Source organism: Pollachius pollachius, assembly GCF_949987615.1.
Source record: "Pollachius pollachius genome assembly, chromosome: 3".
Classification (NCBI taxonomy): Eukaryota; Metazoa; Chordata; class Actinopteri; order Gadiformes; family Gadidae; genus Pollachius; species Pollachius pollachius.
In genome coordinates, this window is record NC_136936.1 from 8,129,650 (window position 1) to 8,144,649 (window position 15,000).

Sequence of the window (15,000 nt, forward strand, 5' to 3'; positions counted from 1 at the left end):
TAGTACGACAGACAGGAAGTACCCCCCCTCTGTTAGCTCTGCTATAGTACGACAGACAGGAAGTACCCCCTCTGTATCTGAGCTCTGCTACAGTACGACAGACAGGAAGTACACCCTTCCTGTGAACTCTGCTACAGTACGACCGACAGGAAGTACACCCTTCTTGTGAGCTCTGTTTTGGCACGACAGACAGGAAGCACACCTCCTGTATCTTAGTTCTTTAACGGTACACCAGGCAGGAATGACACCCCCTCTGTGAGCTCAGCTACGGTACACCAGACAGGGAGTACAGCCTCTCCGTCCCATGGGTTCCAACAGGGCTGAGTACTATGTTAGGCTGGACTGAAGGGCCTGCTGTCTGGAGGAACCACCCTGAGCCATGGTGACCATCTGTTGGTCCTGGGTCAGAAGTACCTCCACAGGGTTCAAGGATCTACCCTGTCTGCTTCCTGTTGTAGAACCTCTGGAGGTGGTTGCCACACCGACGGCTGCCCCTAGCAACGTGAAGGTAAAGGTGGTTCCCAGGGGGAAGGTCGTCGGCTTCCGCTGTGGAACCAACAACCCTCGCCTAGCTCCCAAAGTCCGGTCAGAACTCACCTGGTTATTCTAGTTATACTAATGTCACTTGTATCGTACATGATTTACTAGTTGTACTAATGCAACAAGTATAGTACTACATATAATAGTTGTACTAATTTAACTAGTATAGTCCTTTTTTACTATCAATCCTTATACAACAAGTACTGATTTGACTATTTATACTAATGAAACATGTATAGTAGGAACAGTAGAACTAGTTGTGAAAATATAACTAGTAATGCACACTAATTAAATTGGTTGCACTTTAAACTTGTTATATTAGTATATTCAGTAACTAGTTATATTCAGTTATATGCATATAACTAGTTATATGCATATAACTGAATATAACTAGTTACTGAATATACTTATATAACATGTTCCTTAAGTAATCCAAGCTGTATTAGCTGGATCAGCTTGTGTTATCGTTCCTATATTATTTGTATTAGTAGCACTGGTTAACGGTTATACTGGTTCAACTACTGGTATAACTAGTTCTCTAACTATTCCCAGCTGGTTTAAGGACGGGGAGCAGCTTGTGTCCTCGGTCCCGGGTCACATGGTGATGAAAGGTCGCGACCTCCGTCTCCTCGCCTCCCAATTCACAGAGGGGGTCTACACCTGCCGCCTGCATCACCATGGCAATGCAGTCTCCGCAAACTCCTGGGCCGTCCGGCTAAAGCCTGAGCAGAACAGTTGAGAGAACGAGTGTGTGTGTGTGTGTTTTTTGTGTGTGTGTGTATGTGTTTAGTTTATGTGTTAGTGTGAAACTGTGTGTGTGTGTGTGTGTGTGTGTGTGTGTGTGTGGGATACACTGGTTGTGGGTATGTGTGTGTGTTTGTGTTACAGTGTGTGAAATATGTCCTGCAGAGTGGGTGTGGCTTGTGGTAAAGGGGTGTGTGTAAAGGTTTATACGAATGTGGGCGTGTCAAGAGGAGTACTCTGTGAACTCCATCAGGTCTGAATCATTCATAAAATAAACCTTATCCACTGGTGCGTCTCCTGTCAACCTTTCCACTATTTCATATATGGATTATGATATATCATATATTTAATACATCATCGCTCCAAGATAACTTAATCATACTATCTTAAAAGCAACAATAGAGTTCGCCATAATTATCTTCTTAATGATTTACAAGCTAAACATTTAGCTATCGTTCACGTAATAAGCTTTGAATACATAAAATGTTACGTTATCATGCTATATAATATATCACCACCCGGTGGCGGTGTTTACATAATCTGCTGATACAACTCAGTTACAGCAATCTCACAGTATAAGGCGGTCCTTCTGACAAGTGGGCTTTGAACACGATGTGATTAAAGGGACATCCAGTCGTTCGATTTAATATTATTACTTGACTTTAATAGTCTGATTGCGTCAGAATTGGAGTCAACATGCTATCAATAACCCTTTCGTTGATCAGAGGTTCAAACAGCTGATCCTTTTATTTTGACCTATGTTTGTTTTTGTTAATAGCTAGCTTTCTACTCACTGGATGCATTATTTGAATAGTTTTCTCAGTTTGGCTGCTATGGGTAAAGTTTGTTTGGTCTACTTTTAAACGCCTAAAACGTAAACGTTTTTTTGACATCCAAAACAAAGAGGAAGAGAACAAGGCAGCAATGTGAACCTTTATTACGTCATCACTTCCTTCTCACTAAACGTCATGGATTCACATGATGTATTGTCATTTACTGTTGAAACAAAAAACAGGATTTGGTTTGACATGACGTTGTCGTAGCTTGTGGAACAGCTGCTCGCAGCTTCAGGTCCCAGTGACCTCAGGGAATGAAGATGAAGAAGATGATGATGGTGGCGAAGACATTGATGATGATGATGATGATGAAGAAGACAATGGCGATGATGATGATGATCAAGTTGATTTTGGGAGAACTTTCCTTGAACCCCCATAGTCTTTGGAATATCATGGTCTGGCGTAACCATGGCGACGGGAAGGTGTGTACAAATGTAAATTCAACATGAATTAGAGAACCAGGATCCTTTGGTCACCACCATGGCCCCCCCGCCAAGAGATGAGGTCACTCTAAGCACCCATACGGATGCTCTGGATTATCTGGAATATGGCTGACACACAAACACAACATGGTCAACAACAACACACACACACACACAGACACATTGCATATAGTACAGCTGGAGTCGCCATGACAACAAGCCAAATGTGTGCTGATAGTCTGGTGGACCTTCACCTTCAGATTGTCAACAGGCACACACACACACACAAAGTACACTGTACACACACACACACAAACTTTAGCCATGCAACTACTATACGAGCATTTTCCCATCGTTTTGATAGAAATAGTTTAGTGTTGTAATGTTATGAAAGATGACATACCTGATCCACACACCACGAAGATGAAGAGGGCCAACAACCAGGGTCCAACCACACCTTTATCATCCCCGAGATTCCTCTACACACACATACACACACACACACACACACACACACACACACACACAAATCAATATTCAAGTAGTTTCCGTTCTGTTTCTTTCACTTAATCACACATTGGCAGCAAATTAAATATAACCAAGATTGAAACAAGTAGTTTACATATAAACTTGATCTAGCTCATACTAGCTGTGGACATATTGTAACCCACCCTGAATGCTTCTTATCCTACCGTGGGTATATTGTCACATACCGTGGATGCATTGTAACCTACCGTGGACTTGGCAACATTCCCCCTCAGAGTTATGTTCTTGCTGTGCTTCTCGTTGGCCATCCGGATCCTCTGTTTAGCCACCATGGTTGAAAACGAATAGTTGTTGAAGTAGTTGAGATGTTGAGGAGTGGATAGGACGTGAGGAAGCGAGACAAGAGGCCTTTCGCGGACTCCAACTTGTATACGTCTACACTCCAAGCCCCGCCCACCGTCTGTGGTCGTGTCACTCGGAGAATCCACAACACACACTTTGTATAGTTAACGCCTTTTGTACTTTCAAATAACTATTCAACATAATGTTTATCAACCGGATTTTAATACGAGTGCGATTCGGTTGTTCATTTTTCATATCCTTAAAAATACAAAAAAAACACAACAAAACAAAACGAGCAAAACAGTAAAGATATTTCAAGTCTTAATAGTTAAATAAAAAAATAACACATTTTTAACACAGTTTAAATATTTACATTGTTTTTAAAACAAAGACAATAAGTTTCATATTGAATTGTAATAGATTATATATTTTATAGTTTTTGCCGATGTGGCATAGAATGAAACGCCCCCTTTCTCTACACGTCCATTCCACACGGTTCTGCTTCCGGTACAGTCAACATGGCGGCCCCCATGCTCGCAGGTCTCTAAAATACACATTTATACACCTTCAATTTTCCGATGTAGTGATATGTTGTGGTGTGGAGCCCGGCTAGCGGTAGCGGTGCCTGGGTAGGGGAAGAGAGTCAGGAGATCGACTTGCAGCAGTCATGTGGCGGGATCCGGACTGTGGTCCATGTGACACATGGCAGGTTAATCCACTCTAGATACTCTTCCATTCTAAACTACTGGTTTAAGAGTCTGGTACGTTAGGTTTGTCTACTGGTAGCCAACCGTCACTCGGCGATCCTGCTCTAAACTTCTAGTTTGATCTGGTTAAATAGTAAAAGAGTCTCAGTTAAGTTAGTTAGTCACTCTCCATTTATCCATCAACTGAAGGTCCTGTTCTAAACATCCAGTTTGATCTGGCTAAATAGTCACAAGTGTCCGGTAAGTTATCCAACTTACCAGACACTTTTCTACAGGTATCCAACATTTGGAGGTCCGTACATCTAGTGCTGTTTAGTTAGTTAGTGAGGTAACCAGAGTGCTGTGTAGTGAGTTAGTAAATGAGGTAACCAGCGTGCTGTGTAGTTAGTGAGGTAACCAGAGTGCTGTGTTTGCTCCTCAGTTCGTGGGTCAGATGGAACGTCAATGCTGCAGGGAGTTCCAGTCTGCCGGGATGACCCCGCCTTCCCCAGGTCCTTATAGCTCTCCTGTTGTCTACCTGTCTGTCCTTCACATCTTAGCTGTCTGTCCAACTGTCTGACTCCCCCGTGTGTGTGTTCCCTCAGAGACCCTCGTCAGGGCCGGGTCATGTCGTTCAGCAAAGATGGCAGTCTCTTCGGCTGGGGCAACGGACAGAAGTAAGAGGCCCACATGCCCTGTCTGCTCCACACACTGTAGCTCTGACTGACCGTCTGACTCTCTACCTGCCCATCTCTCTACCTGTCAACCTGTCTGTCTGTCAACTGCCTTCTCTCTACCTGTGTCTCAATCGGTCTGTCTACCTGTCTCTCTCAGGGTCAGTGTGCTCAGGTCAAAGGACAGTGAGGTACTGCAGGCGTTGGATCTTCCTAAAACAACAATGCTCCAGTTCTCTCCTCTGAACACCATCCTGGTTACCTGGCAACCATACAGCAGTACGTCCAATGTCCCATCCTAGCTCCTAGAGCTGCTCCGCTCACTGATGTCATCAATATCTGTACCTACAGCAACTCTTTTGTGTGTGCGTGTGTGTGTGTGTGTGTGTGTGTGTGTGTGTGTGTGTGTGTGTAGCGACAGCAGATAACCCCCAGGGTGACCCTAACCTCCAGCTGTGGGACGTCCAGACAGGAGCACTGCTCAAATCGCTGTACCAGAAGAAGCTTGAGGGCTGGTGAGACCAGGGGCTAATGAGACTAGCATGTTCAAACACTGGGGCTAACGGGACTAGCATGTTCAAACACTGGGGCTAACGGGACTAGCATGTTCAAACACTGGGGCTAATGAGACTAGCATGTTCAAACACTGGGGCTAGCGGGACTAGCATGTTCAAAAACTGGGGCAAATGAGACTAGCATGTTCAAACACTGGGGCTAATGAGACTAGCATGTTCAAACACTGGGGCTAATGAGACTAGCATGTTCAAACACTGGGGCTAATGAGACTAGCATGTTCAAACTCTGGGGCTAATAAGACTAGCATGTTCAAACACTGGGGCTAACGGGACTAGCATGTTCCAACACTGGGGCTAACGGGACTAGCTTGGTATGACACTGGGGCTAACGGGACGAGCATGGTATGACACTGAAGCTTACGTAACTAGTATGCTTACACATGCGTCTGTGCTTGTGTCTGTTAAGGTCTCCCTGTTGGTCCGAGGATGAGAAGATTGCTGTGAGGAGTGTCAACAATGAGCTGCACTTCTTTGAAAATAACGACTTCAGTAAGATCCTGATACACAATCTGTCTGTCTGATATATATTCTGTCTCTCCATCTGTCTAAGATCCTCTTATCTGTATGTCTCTGTCCGTCTGATTGACTCTGTGTGTGTTTTCAGACACCATCGCTAACAAGCTTCACATGCAGAAGGTGTCAGACTACATCCTGTCTCCAGGAGCTCAACCCAGCAAGGTACCCCCCCCCCCCCCCCCCCAACATCCCAAAGTAGTATCGGAGGTTAAATCCCCCAGGCACACCTGGATATCTGCACTAGAGACTTTGGGGTTCAGTGCCCAGGGGTTCAGGATGTGGTGTTGTGTTCTTGCAGGTGGCGGTCTGCGTACCGGGCAGCAAGGGAGCCCCCTCTTTTGTGCGTCTCTACCAGTACCCCAACTTTGGTGGTCCCAGCGCCGCCCTGGCCAACAAGAGCTTCTTCAAGGCCGACCGAGTCTCCATGGAATGGAACAAAAAAGGTCCGGACTACCCTCTACCTGTCTGGCCTTCTGTCTGTCTGGACTAACCTCTAGCTGTATTTAAATTTAAATTTAATATTTCTTGACTACAGTCTGTCCGGACTGCCGTCTCTATCTGGGTGGACCACCCTCTGTATGTCTGTCTGTCTGGACCTCCCTCTAACTGTCTGTCTGTCTGTTTGTATGGTCCACCCCTCTACCTCTCTGTCTGTACAACCTTCCAACCACCTGTCTGTCCCTGCAACCAACCCCTTTAGTCTTTCTCTCTGTACCACCACCCAACTTCCTAAATGGCGTGCGTGTCCCTGTGTGTGTTCAGGCACAGCGGTGCTGGTAACGGCCAGTGTGGATGTTGATAAGTCAGGAGCTTCATACTACGGAGAACAGAATCTGCACTACCTCGACATCAAAGGAGAGGGTGCTGTTGTTCAACTACGTAAGTACACGGCCCCTCACCGCCCTATCGATGTCGGTGTGCGACACATAACCTCATCACCTGACGCATATCATCCCCCTACAAATGACGTCTTCACGCTTAACGTGATGGCATTGCCGTACACATTGCCTCATCGCCCCACATGACATCATCGCCCACTAACATCCCCCCCACAGCTGACATCAAACAATGTAAATGAGACAGAATGAGCATGCTAGTTTGCGCAGTGCTTCTCTAGCAGTTGTCTTGGCTTTTTTGAACAGCGAAGAACGGGCCCATCTACGACGTGGTGTGGAGCCCAACCTCCACTGAGTTCTGCGTGGTCTACGGCTTCATGCCGGCCAAGGCCACCGTCTACAACCTCAAGTGTGACCCCGTTTTTGACTTCGGTACCGGACCACGCAACGCTGCTTACTACAGGTCGGATCACAAACAACTCTCCACAGATGATGGTTCAAATATATTTGACCACCTGACACAGGTTCTGACATGTTTTAACCGATCTTGACTTCTTCTAACTGGTTCGAACTACTTAATCACACTTCCGATTTACTTTAAGTGATTGTGACTGGATTCTACTGGTTCTAAATGTTTCTGTGTGGTGTGACCTGGTTTGGTAAGATTCTGATTGTTTCTAACCGGTCTCGAATGGTGTTAACTGGTTCTAACAGCTTTTGCTTGTTGTGATCAGTCCCCAGGGCAACATCCTGGTGCTGGCTGGTTTTGGAAACCTTCGGGGTCAGATGGAGGTCTGGGATGTCAAGAAATACAAACAGGTAAGGTAGTGGGGGAGGAGCCTAATGGGAGGAGCCTGGGGGAGGGAGGCCTCGGGGGAGTTGCAACATGAAAGTGCTTGGATGTTGTACAAAAAAATGACAAATTTCAGATTTTCACTGACGATAAGCCGATAATACCCTAGACGCTCTTGCTTGGAGCGAACAAAATAATCAACACTGATCTGATGAAATTTGTCTCCCGGCAATGAGGTATTCGATGATATCCGCTGACAGTGTATTTAAATCAGCGACTTGTTGATGCTTTATGGTCCAATAACGATATTGATACCGATTTTTGTTTGCAAACAAGTTTCTGAAATACGGAGCTCCTTTGCATTACCGCCATCATGTGGCATTACTGCCATCTGCTGGACTGTGCCTTGGCCAATCTACTCCGACATTGCTATGCCATGTGTGAATGGGGCGCAAGAAGGACATTTTTCTAAACGTAGCTGCATGTGTGACTTGTCAAAATTACTAGCAGTGCCTGAAATGTTATCCCAGTGTCGTTTACCGGGAAATGGGAGAGTAGGAGACCATGGAGGGATGTGTCTAGAACTTACTCGCCGCCTCCGTTCCAATCAGGTATCTAAGCCCCAGGTGCCGGACTCCACCCACTTCTCCTGGTGCCCCGACGGGGAGCACATTGTCACGGCGACGTGTTCTCCGCGGCTGCGGGTCAGCAACGGCTACAAGATCTGGCACTACACCGGCACCCTGCTCCACAAGGAGGAGACGCCGGCAGGGAAAGAGCTCTGGGAGGTGCGGTGGCAGCCGTCCCCGGCCGGACGCTTCCCCGAGCGACCGGTGAAGTACCAGGCCGCCCCCAGCCCCCTGGGCAGCACCCAGCCCACCACCACCCAGGCCTACCGCCCCCCCGCCATGCGCAACCAACCAGCCGCCGCCAGCACCAAACTGGTGAGGGGAGAGCTGATTAACTGGATGGATGGGTGATGTGGATGTATGTTGCTTAGAACAATGGATGCATGGAGGGAGATGGGATAAGGTGGGACGCCGGCCGTGTTTTAGGCAGTGGTGCCTGTAGGTCTTCCCAGGTTGAAGCGTTTGTTCTTGCCTGTTGCAGCATGAAGAGGAGGCTCCCCAGGACATGAGGCCTGGGTCAGACAGACAGCCGGTCTCCAAGGCAGCCCTGAAGAACCAGAAGAAGAGAGAAGCCAAGAAGGCCTCAAAACAGGCAAGTCTTCTACTGGTTCTACTAAGAACTGCAGTGAAGTACAACATTCTACTTAATTGTACTGGGAACTGATCTGTTACTGGTTAAAAAGGCTATGGTTGTTAAAGGAAGTTTTTTTTTTTTCTCTTTTCTGGTAAAAAGGAGGCAAAGCCTGACGCTCCGGAGCCCCATTCAAACTCCGCCCCCAATCCCAACAGCCAATCAGCTGAGAGCTGTGGAGACCCTGAAACAGACAAGAAGATCAAGAACCTAAAGAAGGTAGGGAACTGACTTAGAATAAGAACGCTAGAATACTAAACACTTACAATACACCTACACAGTTGGAACTCCTAAAATACTGAGAACACCTAGATGATGATTGATTAGTAAAATGGGTCAACAGAAACTCAAGGCGATCGAAGAGCTGAAGGAGCAGCAGGCATCTGGCAAGACTCTGCAGAAGAACCAGGTGAGTCACCGTCTCATAATTACCATCTTTCATTCTGTGATCTCATATTTAGTCAGGAAGAATGTATGGATGATATAGGAGAAAAGGTTTGTGGAGGGATGTTAGAGGAGAGACACAATGGTGGAAGGATGATGGAGATGAGAGAATGATGGAGGGATTTGAAGGATTAAACAGAATGATGGAGGGATAGTGATGGATGTTTACTGTTTGTATCTCCTCTAGTTGGACAAGTTGGAGAAGGAGGAGGAGGTACTGCAGGCATTGGAGGTGTTGTGTGTGTAAGAGTGACTTCATCCCCTCCTCCTGCCCATCACCATCACCTCTTTCCCATCACCATCACCTCTTTCCCACCACCATCACCTCCTTCTTCCCATCATCATCACCTCTTCCTGCTCCTAAACTCCTCCTGCCCATCACCTCCTCCTGCCCAGCTCCTCGTCACCTCCTCCTGCCCATCACCATCGCCTCTATCCCATCACCATCACCTCCTTCTTCCCATCATCATCACCTCTTCCTGCTCCTAAACTCCTCCTGCCCATCACCTCCTCCTGCCCAGCTCCTCGTCACCTCCTCCTGCCCAACTCCTCATCACCTCCTCCTGCCCAGCATCATTCCTCCTCCTGCCCACCATCATGGGCTGCCTTGCCCCCAAGTTCACAGAGGAGTAAGACCGTTGCGGTTATGTTCATTCATAATAAATGAAGTTCTTTGTTAATGAAGTCTGTTTCTTCTGAGTCCCAACCTGGAACCTCATCAGCTGCTACCCCAGACCAAGCCTGCCACACGTTCCCCCTCACCGGTCAACCACAATAAACTGTAAAGATGGTGATGGGCAGAGAGAGACTTTTAGCCATCAAGCCAAAGTGTAGAAGTAAATGAGGCTTGATATAGAACCGGCAGTTGGTGCCCTACACTGCTCTTGTGGAGGCCACCACAGTAATGAAAAGTGCCCTTAGAATCAGAATAAATTCAAGTAATGTTATGAATATGTAGAACTATCATCCAAACAATACATATTAAACTGCACGGATAAGGACAGAACAAATATTTGAAAAAGGGTTTGTGAATAACGTATAATACATGTCGCAATTTGTTAACTTGAGATTCATTCGTTTTCTAGTGTTATGTTCTCTTTTATTGTTGGATGCTCAGTATTGGCGCACCGTCATTTGTGCTTTTTACTGTCATTCATTGTGTCGCTGCATTCGATTGGTTAATCATGGCCTGGGTGCGTTCGTTATGGCGTCCGACGAGGCCCGGTATTACGGCGAGGTTGTGTTGGTTTTAGGCACGCTCCGCCCATCCCGGGATGTGCCACACGTCAATTCCAACTTCGACAATTCCAAAACATCCGGGAGTTACTTTGAAAGGACCATGTTGTGGATGTGAAGGAATAATTTATTTATCACTTTATTTTCTCACTGTTTGAGTTTTTAAACACCAAATATCTGGAGCTAAAAGAAGTGGGATATCAAAGATTAAAACAACAAAGTAACCCCTGTTTTTGGCCTGGTGGGTACCCACGTGGGAAGGGCTTTCCAGCCCTTGGTGAGCCGGACCGGGTTATGGATGCGACGCCGACCGCCGAGTTGACTTCAACACCGGGACAGCATGTGGTCGAACCACTGCAGGACGGGGGAGGTGGAGACAGCACTAGCCGACGGCCCCATCCGCTCATCGGCATCCATCTATGCGGCTCCACGGCTCTCGTCTGGCGGACAGCGGCCGTCAGGGCGGCCAGGGAGGCAGGTGTGGTTGGCAGCCTGGTGGGCGCTCTGCCCCGACAGCCGAGACAGAACGGGCGGCTGGGCCGACCGCTGCAGCTCGGCCAGGAGGAGCTCCGGCTCCTGCTTGAGAAACAGGCATTGGGGGACGACCTAGAGTGTTCTGCACCGGTAGGCTAATTGGCAGGGCATGTGGGATGTGCGAATATTAATTTTCACGCCGCTGCAGCTCTTGGATTGAATGGATAGCCACTGAGGGATTAGTATAAGCATTGAAAATATTGATTGAAAAAAATCACTTCAACCAATGTGTTAACTTTATTTATACTTGTGTGTACTATAGGAATGTTTTGTGTATAATATATTTTGTGTGTATATTTGGGTCTGTTTGTTTTGTTGTCCCTGGCAGAATAGTGAAGGAGAGGTGCAGCAGGCGCAGATGGAGTGCTACGAGGAGGAGCAGAGGAGCAGCTTTGAGGCTCAGAGCATCTTGGCCCTGGAGGAACGGAAGTCAGCGCTCCTCAGGGCGATGGGGGGAGCCAAGCAAGGTTACCACGGAAACCACACAGTAACCATGGAAATTATGCTGAAGCAGGGAGGAGGAGCTAAGGGGGAGGATGAGGAGAGGGGAGGAGGAGAGGTGAGGGGGAGGAGCAGAGGTGAGGGGGCGGAGAAGGAGAGATGAGCAGGAGAGGGGCATGGGGAGAGGGTCGTCAATGCCTGTAAATTAATCCTCTGTAAGTGCAGGTGGTGGGACGTCCCAGCCCGACGGGGGCATGTTTGGGCGTCTGGAGGTGCTGGACCAGAGCTTCGTCTTTCCCCGCTCTGCCGTGGCCGTCCAGCTCCGCACCGCCCGGGTGGGGCTGAGCCACTGCTCAGACGAACGCACCCTCCTCAGCTCCGCCCAGCCTGGCTCTTCCCAGAGGGCCCCCCGCTCTGAGAGCCGCTTCCAGGTTTTCCGGGACCTGAGGCAGAGAGGATACTACATCACCTCTGCTGGGAAGTTCGGTGGAGACTTCCTGGTCTACCCAGGTGGGCGGAGCTCCACCTTGGAGACACTGATCTGACGATCACTATTATTAGATGCACAACTATCTTTTTATTTAGCTGAACACTTTCATCCAAAGTAACCTACAGTGAATTCCGATCCATGTCATTAAGGTAAGGGTTGGACAGTACAGAGACGGGTCATTAAGGGGCAGGTAGGGTTTGGACAGTAAAGTGACCGGGTAGTAAGCAGAAGGAAGGGATAAGGGGGCATCCTGCTCTAGGATGCCTGCAGGTAGGATGGGGAAACCACTACACTATCCTGCACCAAGTCTCACAAATCCTAACTTCCTATCCGTGTTATGATGTGACTTCCTGTTGTCCAGGTGACCCCCTTCGCTTCCATGCTCACTTCATCGCGGTGTGTGTGGCTCTGGATGAGCAGCTCCCTCTGGTGGACGTTCTGGCCGTGGCACGCCTGGGCTCCAACGTGAAGAAAACGGTCCTGCTGTGTTCCCCGGGGGGCCCCGCGGGCCCGGTCCACTACACCTCCCTGCAGTGGAGCGGGATGGTCTAATGGACGGTTCTGGAACAGCTTACGCATGCTTCGGGACCCTAATGGACCATGATCCACGTGGAGGCAGGTCGCGACCTGACAACCCACAGAACACTGAGACCATCCGAACGGAGGATCTTTGGTTGAGGATCACACATTCTTGTGCGATCCACTCTGAGTGTTCAGAGGTTGGGGGACTGGTCCAATGGACACACTGACGTTGTCTTTTGGGTCCCAAGTTGAAAAGGTTTTTGAGGACCGGACCTCAGGACTGGAGCCGACATGGGGCCGTGGAGAATGATCCCCGATGAGCACGTGTGAAGCTCTGCTATTAAAACAACTTTCTCACCTGCATGCTTTAATCTACCAATCTGTTCATCTATAAATCAATCTATTTAGAGTAAACTGTTTTGCCATTATGAAATATGGTGAAAGTTTCATATATATGATGTAGGTATTAGGATTCTGTGAGCCGATAATTGAAACTGCACAACAAATATTTGTGCAGCAATATGAATGTGCTTGTTGGTTTCAGTGCCTATGGGTGAATCTGTGTGGAATGAATTATGAAACTGATATAAAAACAGATTACACAGATGATTTATAGTTGACTAATGATTAAGCTCTGATCCTAATAACAATCCGACCAAACCAACCCCGCCCTCCGTCTTCAACATCTTCAAATATTAGTTTACCGGATCAACTTCTTTTTTTTCTTCTTTTTTTTCACTGTTGTGAAATATTCTTCTGGTCTCTCCCTAGAGGCTGTTACTGTTTTCTCTAATTGTGAGCGATCAAATAATAAAACAAAAGGTATTTCTTCGGATATATGAAGTAGTGTAATAAAGGACACATCGAGAAATAAGGTGAACGCTGTTTCTCTCGGTTGTATTGCGGGCAGGGATTGAGCGGGCGAAGGAATTCCTCCTGTCCTCTAGGTGAAGCTCGTTCCTCCGACTCTTCGAGGATCAGGAAGTGGACAGCAGCACGGTGTTACTCGCAGCCGCACTGCATGCTTATCGATTTACAGAAATTACAATGCGTTGTTATGGTCTGTACGGCGTTTGAGCTGCAAGTACCGTAGTACAACTGCTACACTACTATAAAGTGTTATAGACTATAGAACGCGACACAGTCAAAGCCTCCATGATGTGTTTCTAGCTTCTCAACAACTCCCAAGACAAGAAACATCATGGAAGTGTTGTTGGACTTTGAAGAGTGTCTGCAAGACTCCCCTGTGTTCAGGTGAGTCCTCTCCATCCAAATAGCCCCCAGCTGCACCACCGGGGCCTGTGGGTTGGCAAGGGGCCTGTCTGTGGCTTGGCAAGTCTAGTTTTTAGACCCTCTACGTTTTGTGTCACAGTCGGCCCCTAGCTGCCTCAGTCGAGTCTTTCGACGTTTTGCGTTAAAGTCTATCTTGAAGTACAACGTTTTCAAATTTTGCAAATCATCAAAATAAATGCTGTCAAGGTCCTCTTTATGCTCCCATGGAGAATGCAGATGGCCTGTTATGCTATTCCTCCATCCTTCACGTAGAGAGGGACCTGGTCCCTCCATTTAGTTAATTTATGAATACGGTTGTTATCCTAGTTTTGTCCAGATTGTTCATCTAGTTATCACAGGTTTAACTATTTGTTATTCTAGGTTGGCGGTGGATCAGTTTGAATCGGATGCTGCTGTTCTGGAGCTGCAAATAAATAAGGTATTGGTGAATACCTAATAATAATAATAATAATAATAATAATAATAATAATAATAATAATAATAATAGTGGAGTACCTGTGTATACCTATTGTTATTATGAGGATTACCCTTATTAATATTACTTTTAGACTGAGAACCACACGTAATGTTTTCTGCAGATTATTATGGTATATTGAATTGTAATCCGACCAATAGGTACAGAAGTGCTGCTCTACCATGGTGGAGGCGGGACAAGTGTACAGCACAGCCAACCAGCTGTTTGTGTCCAGTCTGGCAGAGCTTTCAGGGCTCCACAAGAAGGAAGATTCAATAGCGGTAGGAACCACAGAACTATTGTTAATATACATCGCTCGAATTTGATATATATATTACATTTCATTTATATTAATGCATGCATTAGATAAATACCAACAGGGTTCCTTGTAGCCTCAATTAATATTGAAGCTCATAGTACTATTATTAGTAGTATTTGTCTCATTGGTATTGCTACCTCTCGAGTAAGAATCAATGTATTTTTCTGGCCTGTAATTAGTTTGTTTCTCTTGTGTATTTTAGAATTGTCTGAGGCAATTTAACCAGGGCCTGAATGAGATGGTCAACTTCCACACAGTGAGTACTAAGTACACTCACAGTATTTTTTATTTAACTACTTACTCACTCACTCACTCACTCTGATGGAGGTGTTTGTGTTTTCCTTAGATTCTGTTGGATCAGACCCAGAGAGCCATCAACCAGCAGCTTACCAGCCTCTTAAACCAGTAAGACACACACATGGGTTTTTACTGTACGTGAACCAGGAAGACACACACTTGGTGGGGATGATGTTTGTGTTGATGACGATCAAGGTGGTGGTGGTGGTGGTGGTGGTGGTGGTGGTGGTGGTGATGATGCGGGAGGTGATGAACAAAGT

The 15,000-nt window shown here is 46.9% G+C and overlaps 5 protein-coding genes across 7 annotated transcripts in view; 4 read left to right on the forward strand and 1 right to left on the reverse strand.

The window, feature by feature from the left end:
• mmp23bb (matrix metallopeptidase 23bb) overlaps positions 1-1,511 on the forward strand; it is a 6,088-nt gene extending 4,577 nt beyond the window's left edge. The window contains exons 7-8 of the mRNA XM_079731667.1: positions 459-585; positions 1,093-1,511. Coding sequence (XP_079587793.1) covers positions 459-585; positions 1,093-1,279 — 314 coding nt within the window. The 3' untranslated portion in view covers positions 1,280-1,511. The remainder of the gene's footprint in view (positions 1-458; positions 586-1,092) is intronic.
• Positions 1,512-2,204: 693 nt separating this feature from the next.
• LOC307072249 (stress-associated endoplasmic reticulum protein 1-like) lies at positions 2,205-3,475 on the reverse strand. Its single transcript, XM_079731477.1, has 3 exons — positions 3,277-3,475; positions 2,946-3,021; positions 2,205-2,671 (listed from the first exon to the last, which is right to left on the reverse strand). The coding sequence occupies exons 1-3, from the start codon at positions 3,358-3,360 to the stop codon at positions 2,631-2,633; spliced, it is 201 nt and encodes a 66-aa protein (XP_079587603.1). The 5' UTR covers positions 3,361-3,475; the 3' UTR covers positions 2,205-2,630.
• A 391-nt stretch (positions 3,476-3,866) lies between these two features.
• Positions 3,867-9,834, forward strand: eif2a (eukaryotic translation initiation factor 2A). Of its 2 annotated transcripts, none has more exons than XM_079731409.1 (16): positions 3,867-3,910; positions 4,499-4,568; positions 4,662-4,733; positions 4,891-5,009; positions 5,146-5,245; positions 5,712-5,794; positions 5,910-5,983; positions 6,120-6,264; positions 6,584-6,700; positions 6,964-7,120; positions 7,392-7,476; positions 8,062-8,394; positions 8,561-8,671; positions 8,813-8,929; positions 9,054-9,119; positions 9,342-9,834. In XM_079731409.1, the coding sequence occupies exons 1-16, from the start codon at positions 3,889-3,891 to the stop codon at positions 9,399-9,401; spliced, it is 1,731 nt and encodes a 576-aa protein (XP_079587535.1). In that variant the 5' UTR covers positions 3,867-3,888; the 3' UTR covers positions 9,402-9,834. The 2 variants fall into 2 exon arrangements, with proteins under 2 accessions (XP_079587535.1, XP_079587536.1); XM_079731410.1 differs by lacking the exon at positions 3,867-3,910 and adding an exon at positions 3,953-4,079.
• A 656-nt stretch (positions 9,835-10,490) lies between these two features.
• On the forward strand, positions 10,491-13,158 carry tsen34 (TSEN34 tRNA splicing endonuclease subunit). The gene is made up of 4 exons (XM_079733311.1): positions 10,491-11,014; positions 11,253-11,391; positions 11,591-11,875; positions 12,217-13,158. Exons 1-4 carry the CDS (start codon positions 10,685-10,687, stop codon positions 12,405-12,407), a joined length of 945 nt encoding a protein of 314 aa, XP_079589437.1. The 5' UTR covers positions 10,491-10,684; the 3' UTR covers positions 12,408-13,158.
• A 230-nt stretch (positions 13,159-13,388) lies between these two features.
• Positions 13,389-15,000, forward strand: part of LOC307073714 (arf-GAP with coiled-coil, ANK repeat and PH domain-containing protein 2) — a 20,486-nt gene continuing 18,874 nt past the window's right edge. For both annotated transcript variants that reach the window (XM_079733658.1, XM_079733657.1), the window contains exons 1-5: positions 13,389-13,631; positions 14,031-14,088; positions 14,286-14,405; positions 14,646-14,699; positions 14,790-14,848. In XM_079733658.1, coding sequence (XP_079589784.1) covers positions 13,579-13,631; positions 14,031-14,088; positions 14,286-14,405; positions 14,646-14,699; positions 14,790-14,848 — 344 coding nt within the window. In that variant the 5' untranslated portion in view covers positions 13,389-13,578. The remainder of the gene's footprint in view (positions 13,632-14,030; positions 14,089-14,285; positions 14,406-14,645; positions 14,700-14,789; positions 14,849-15,000) is intronic.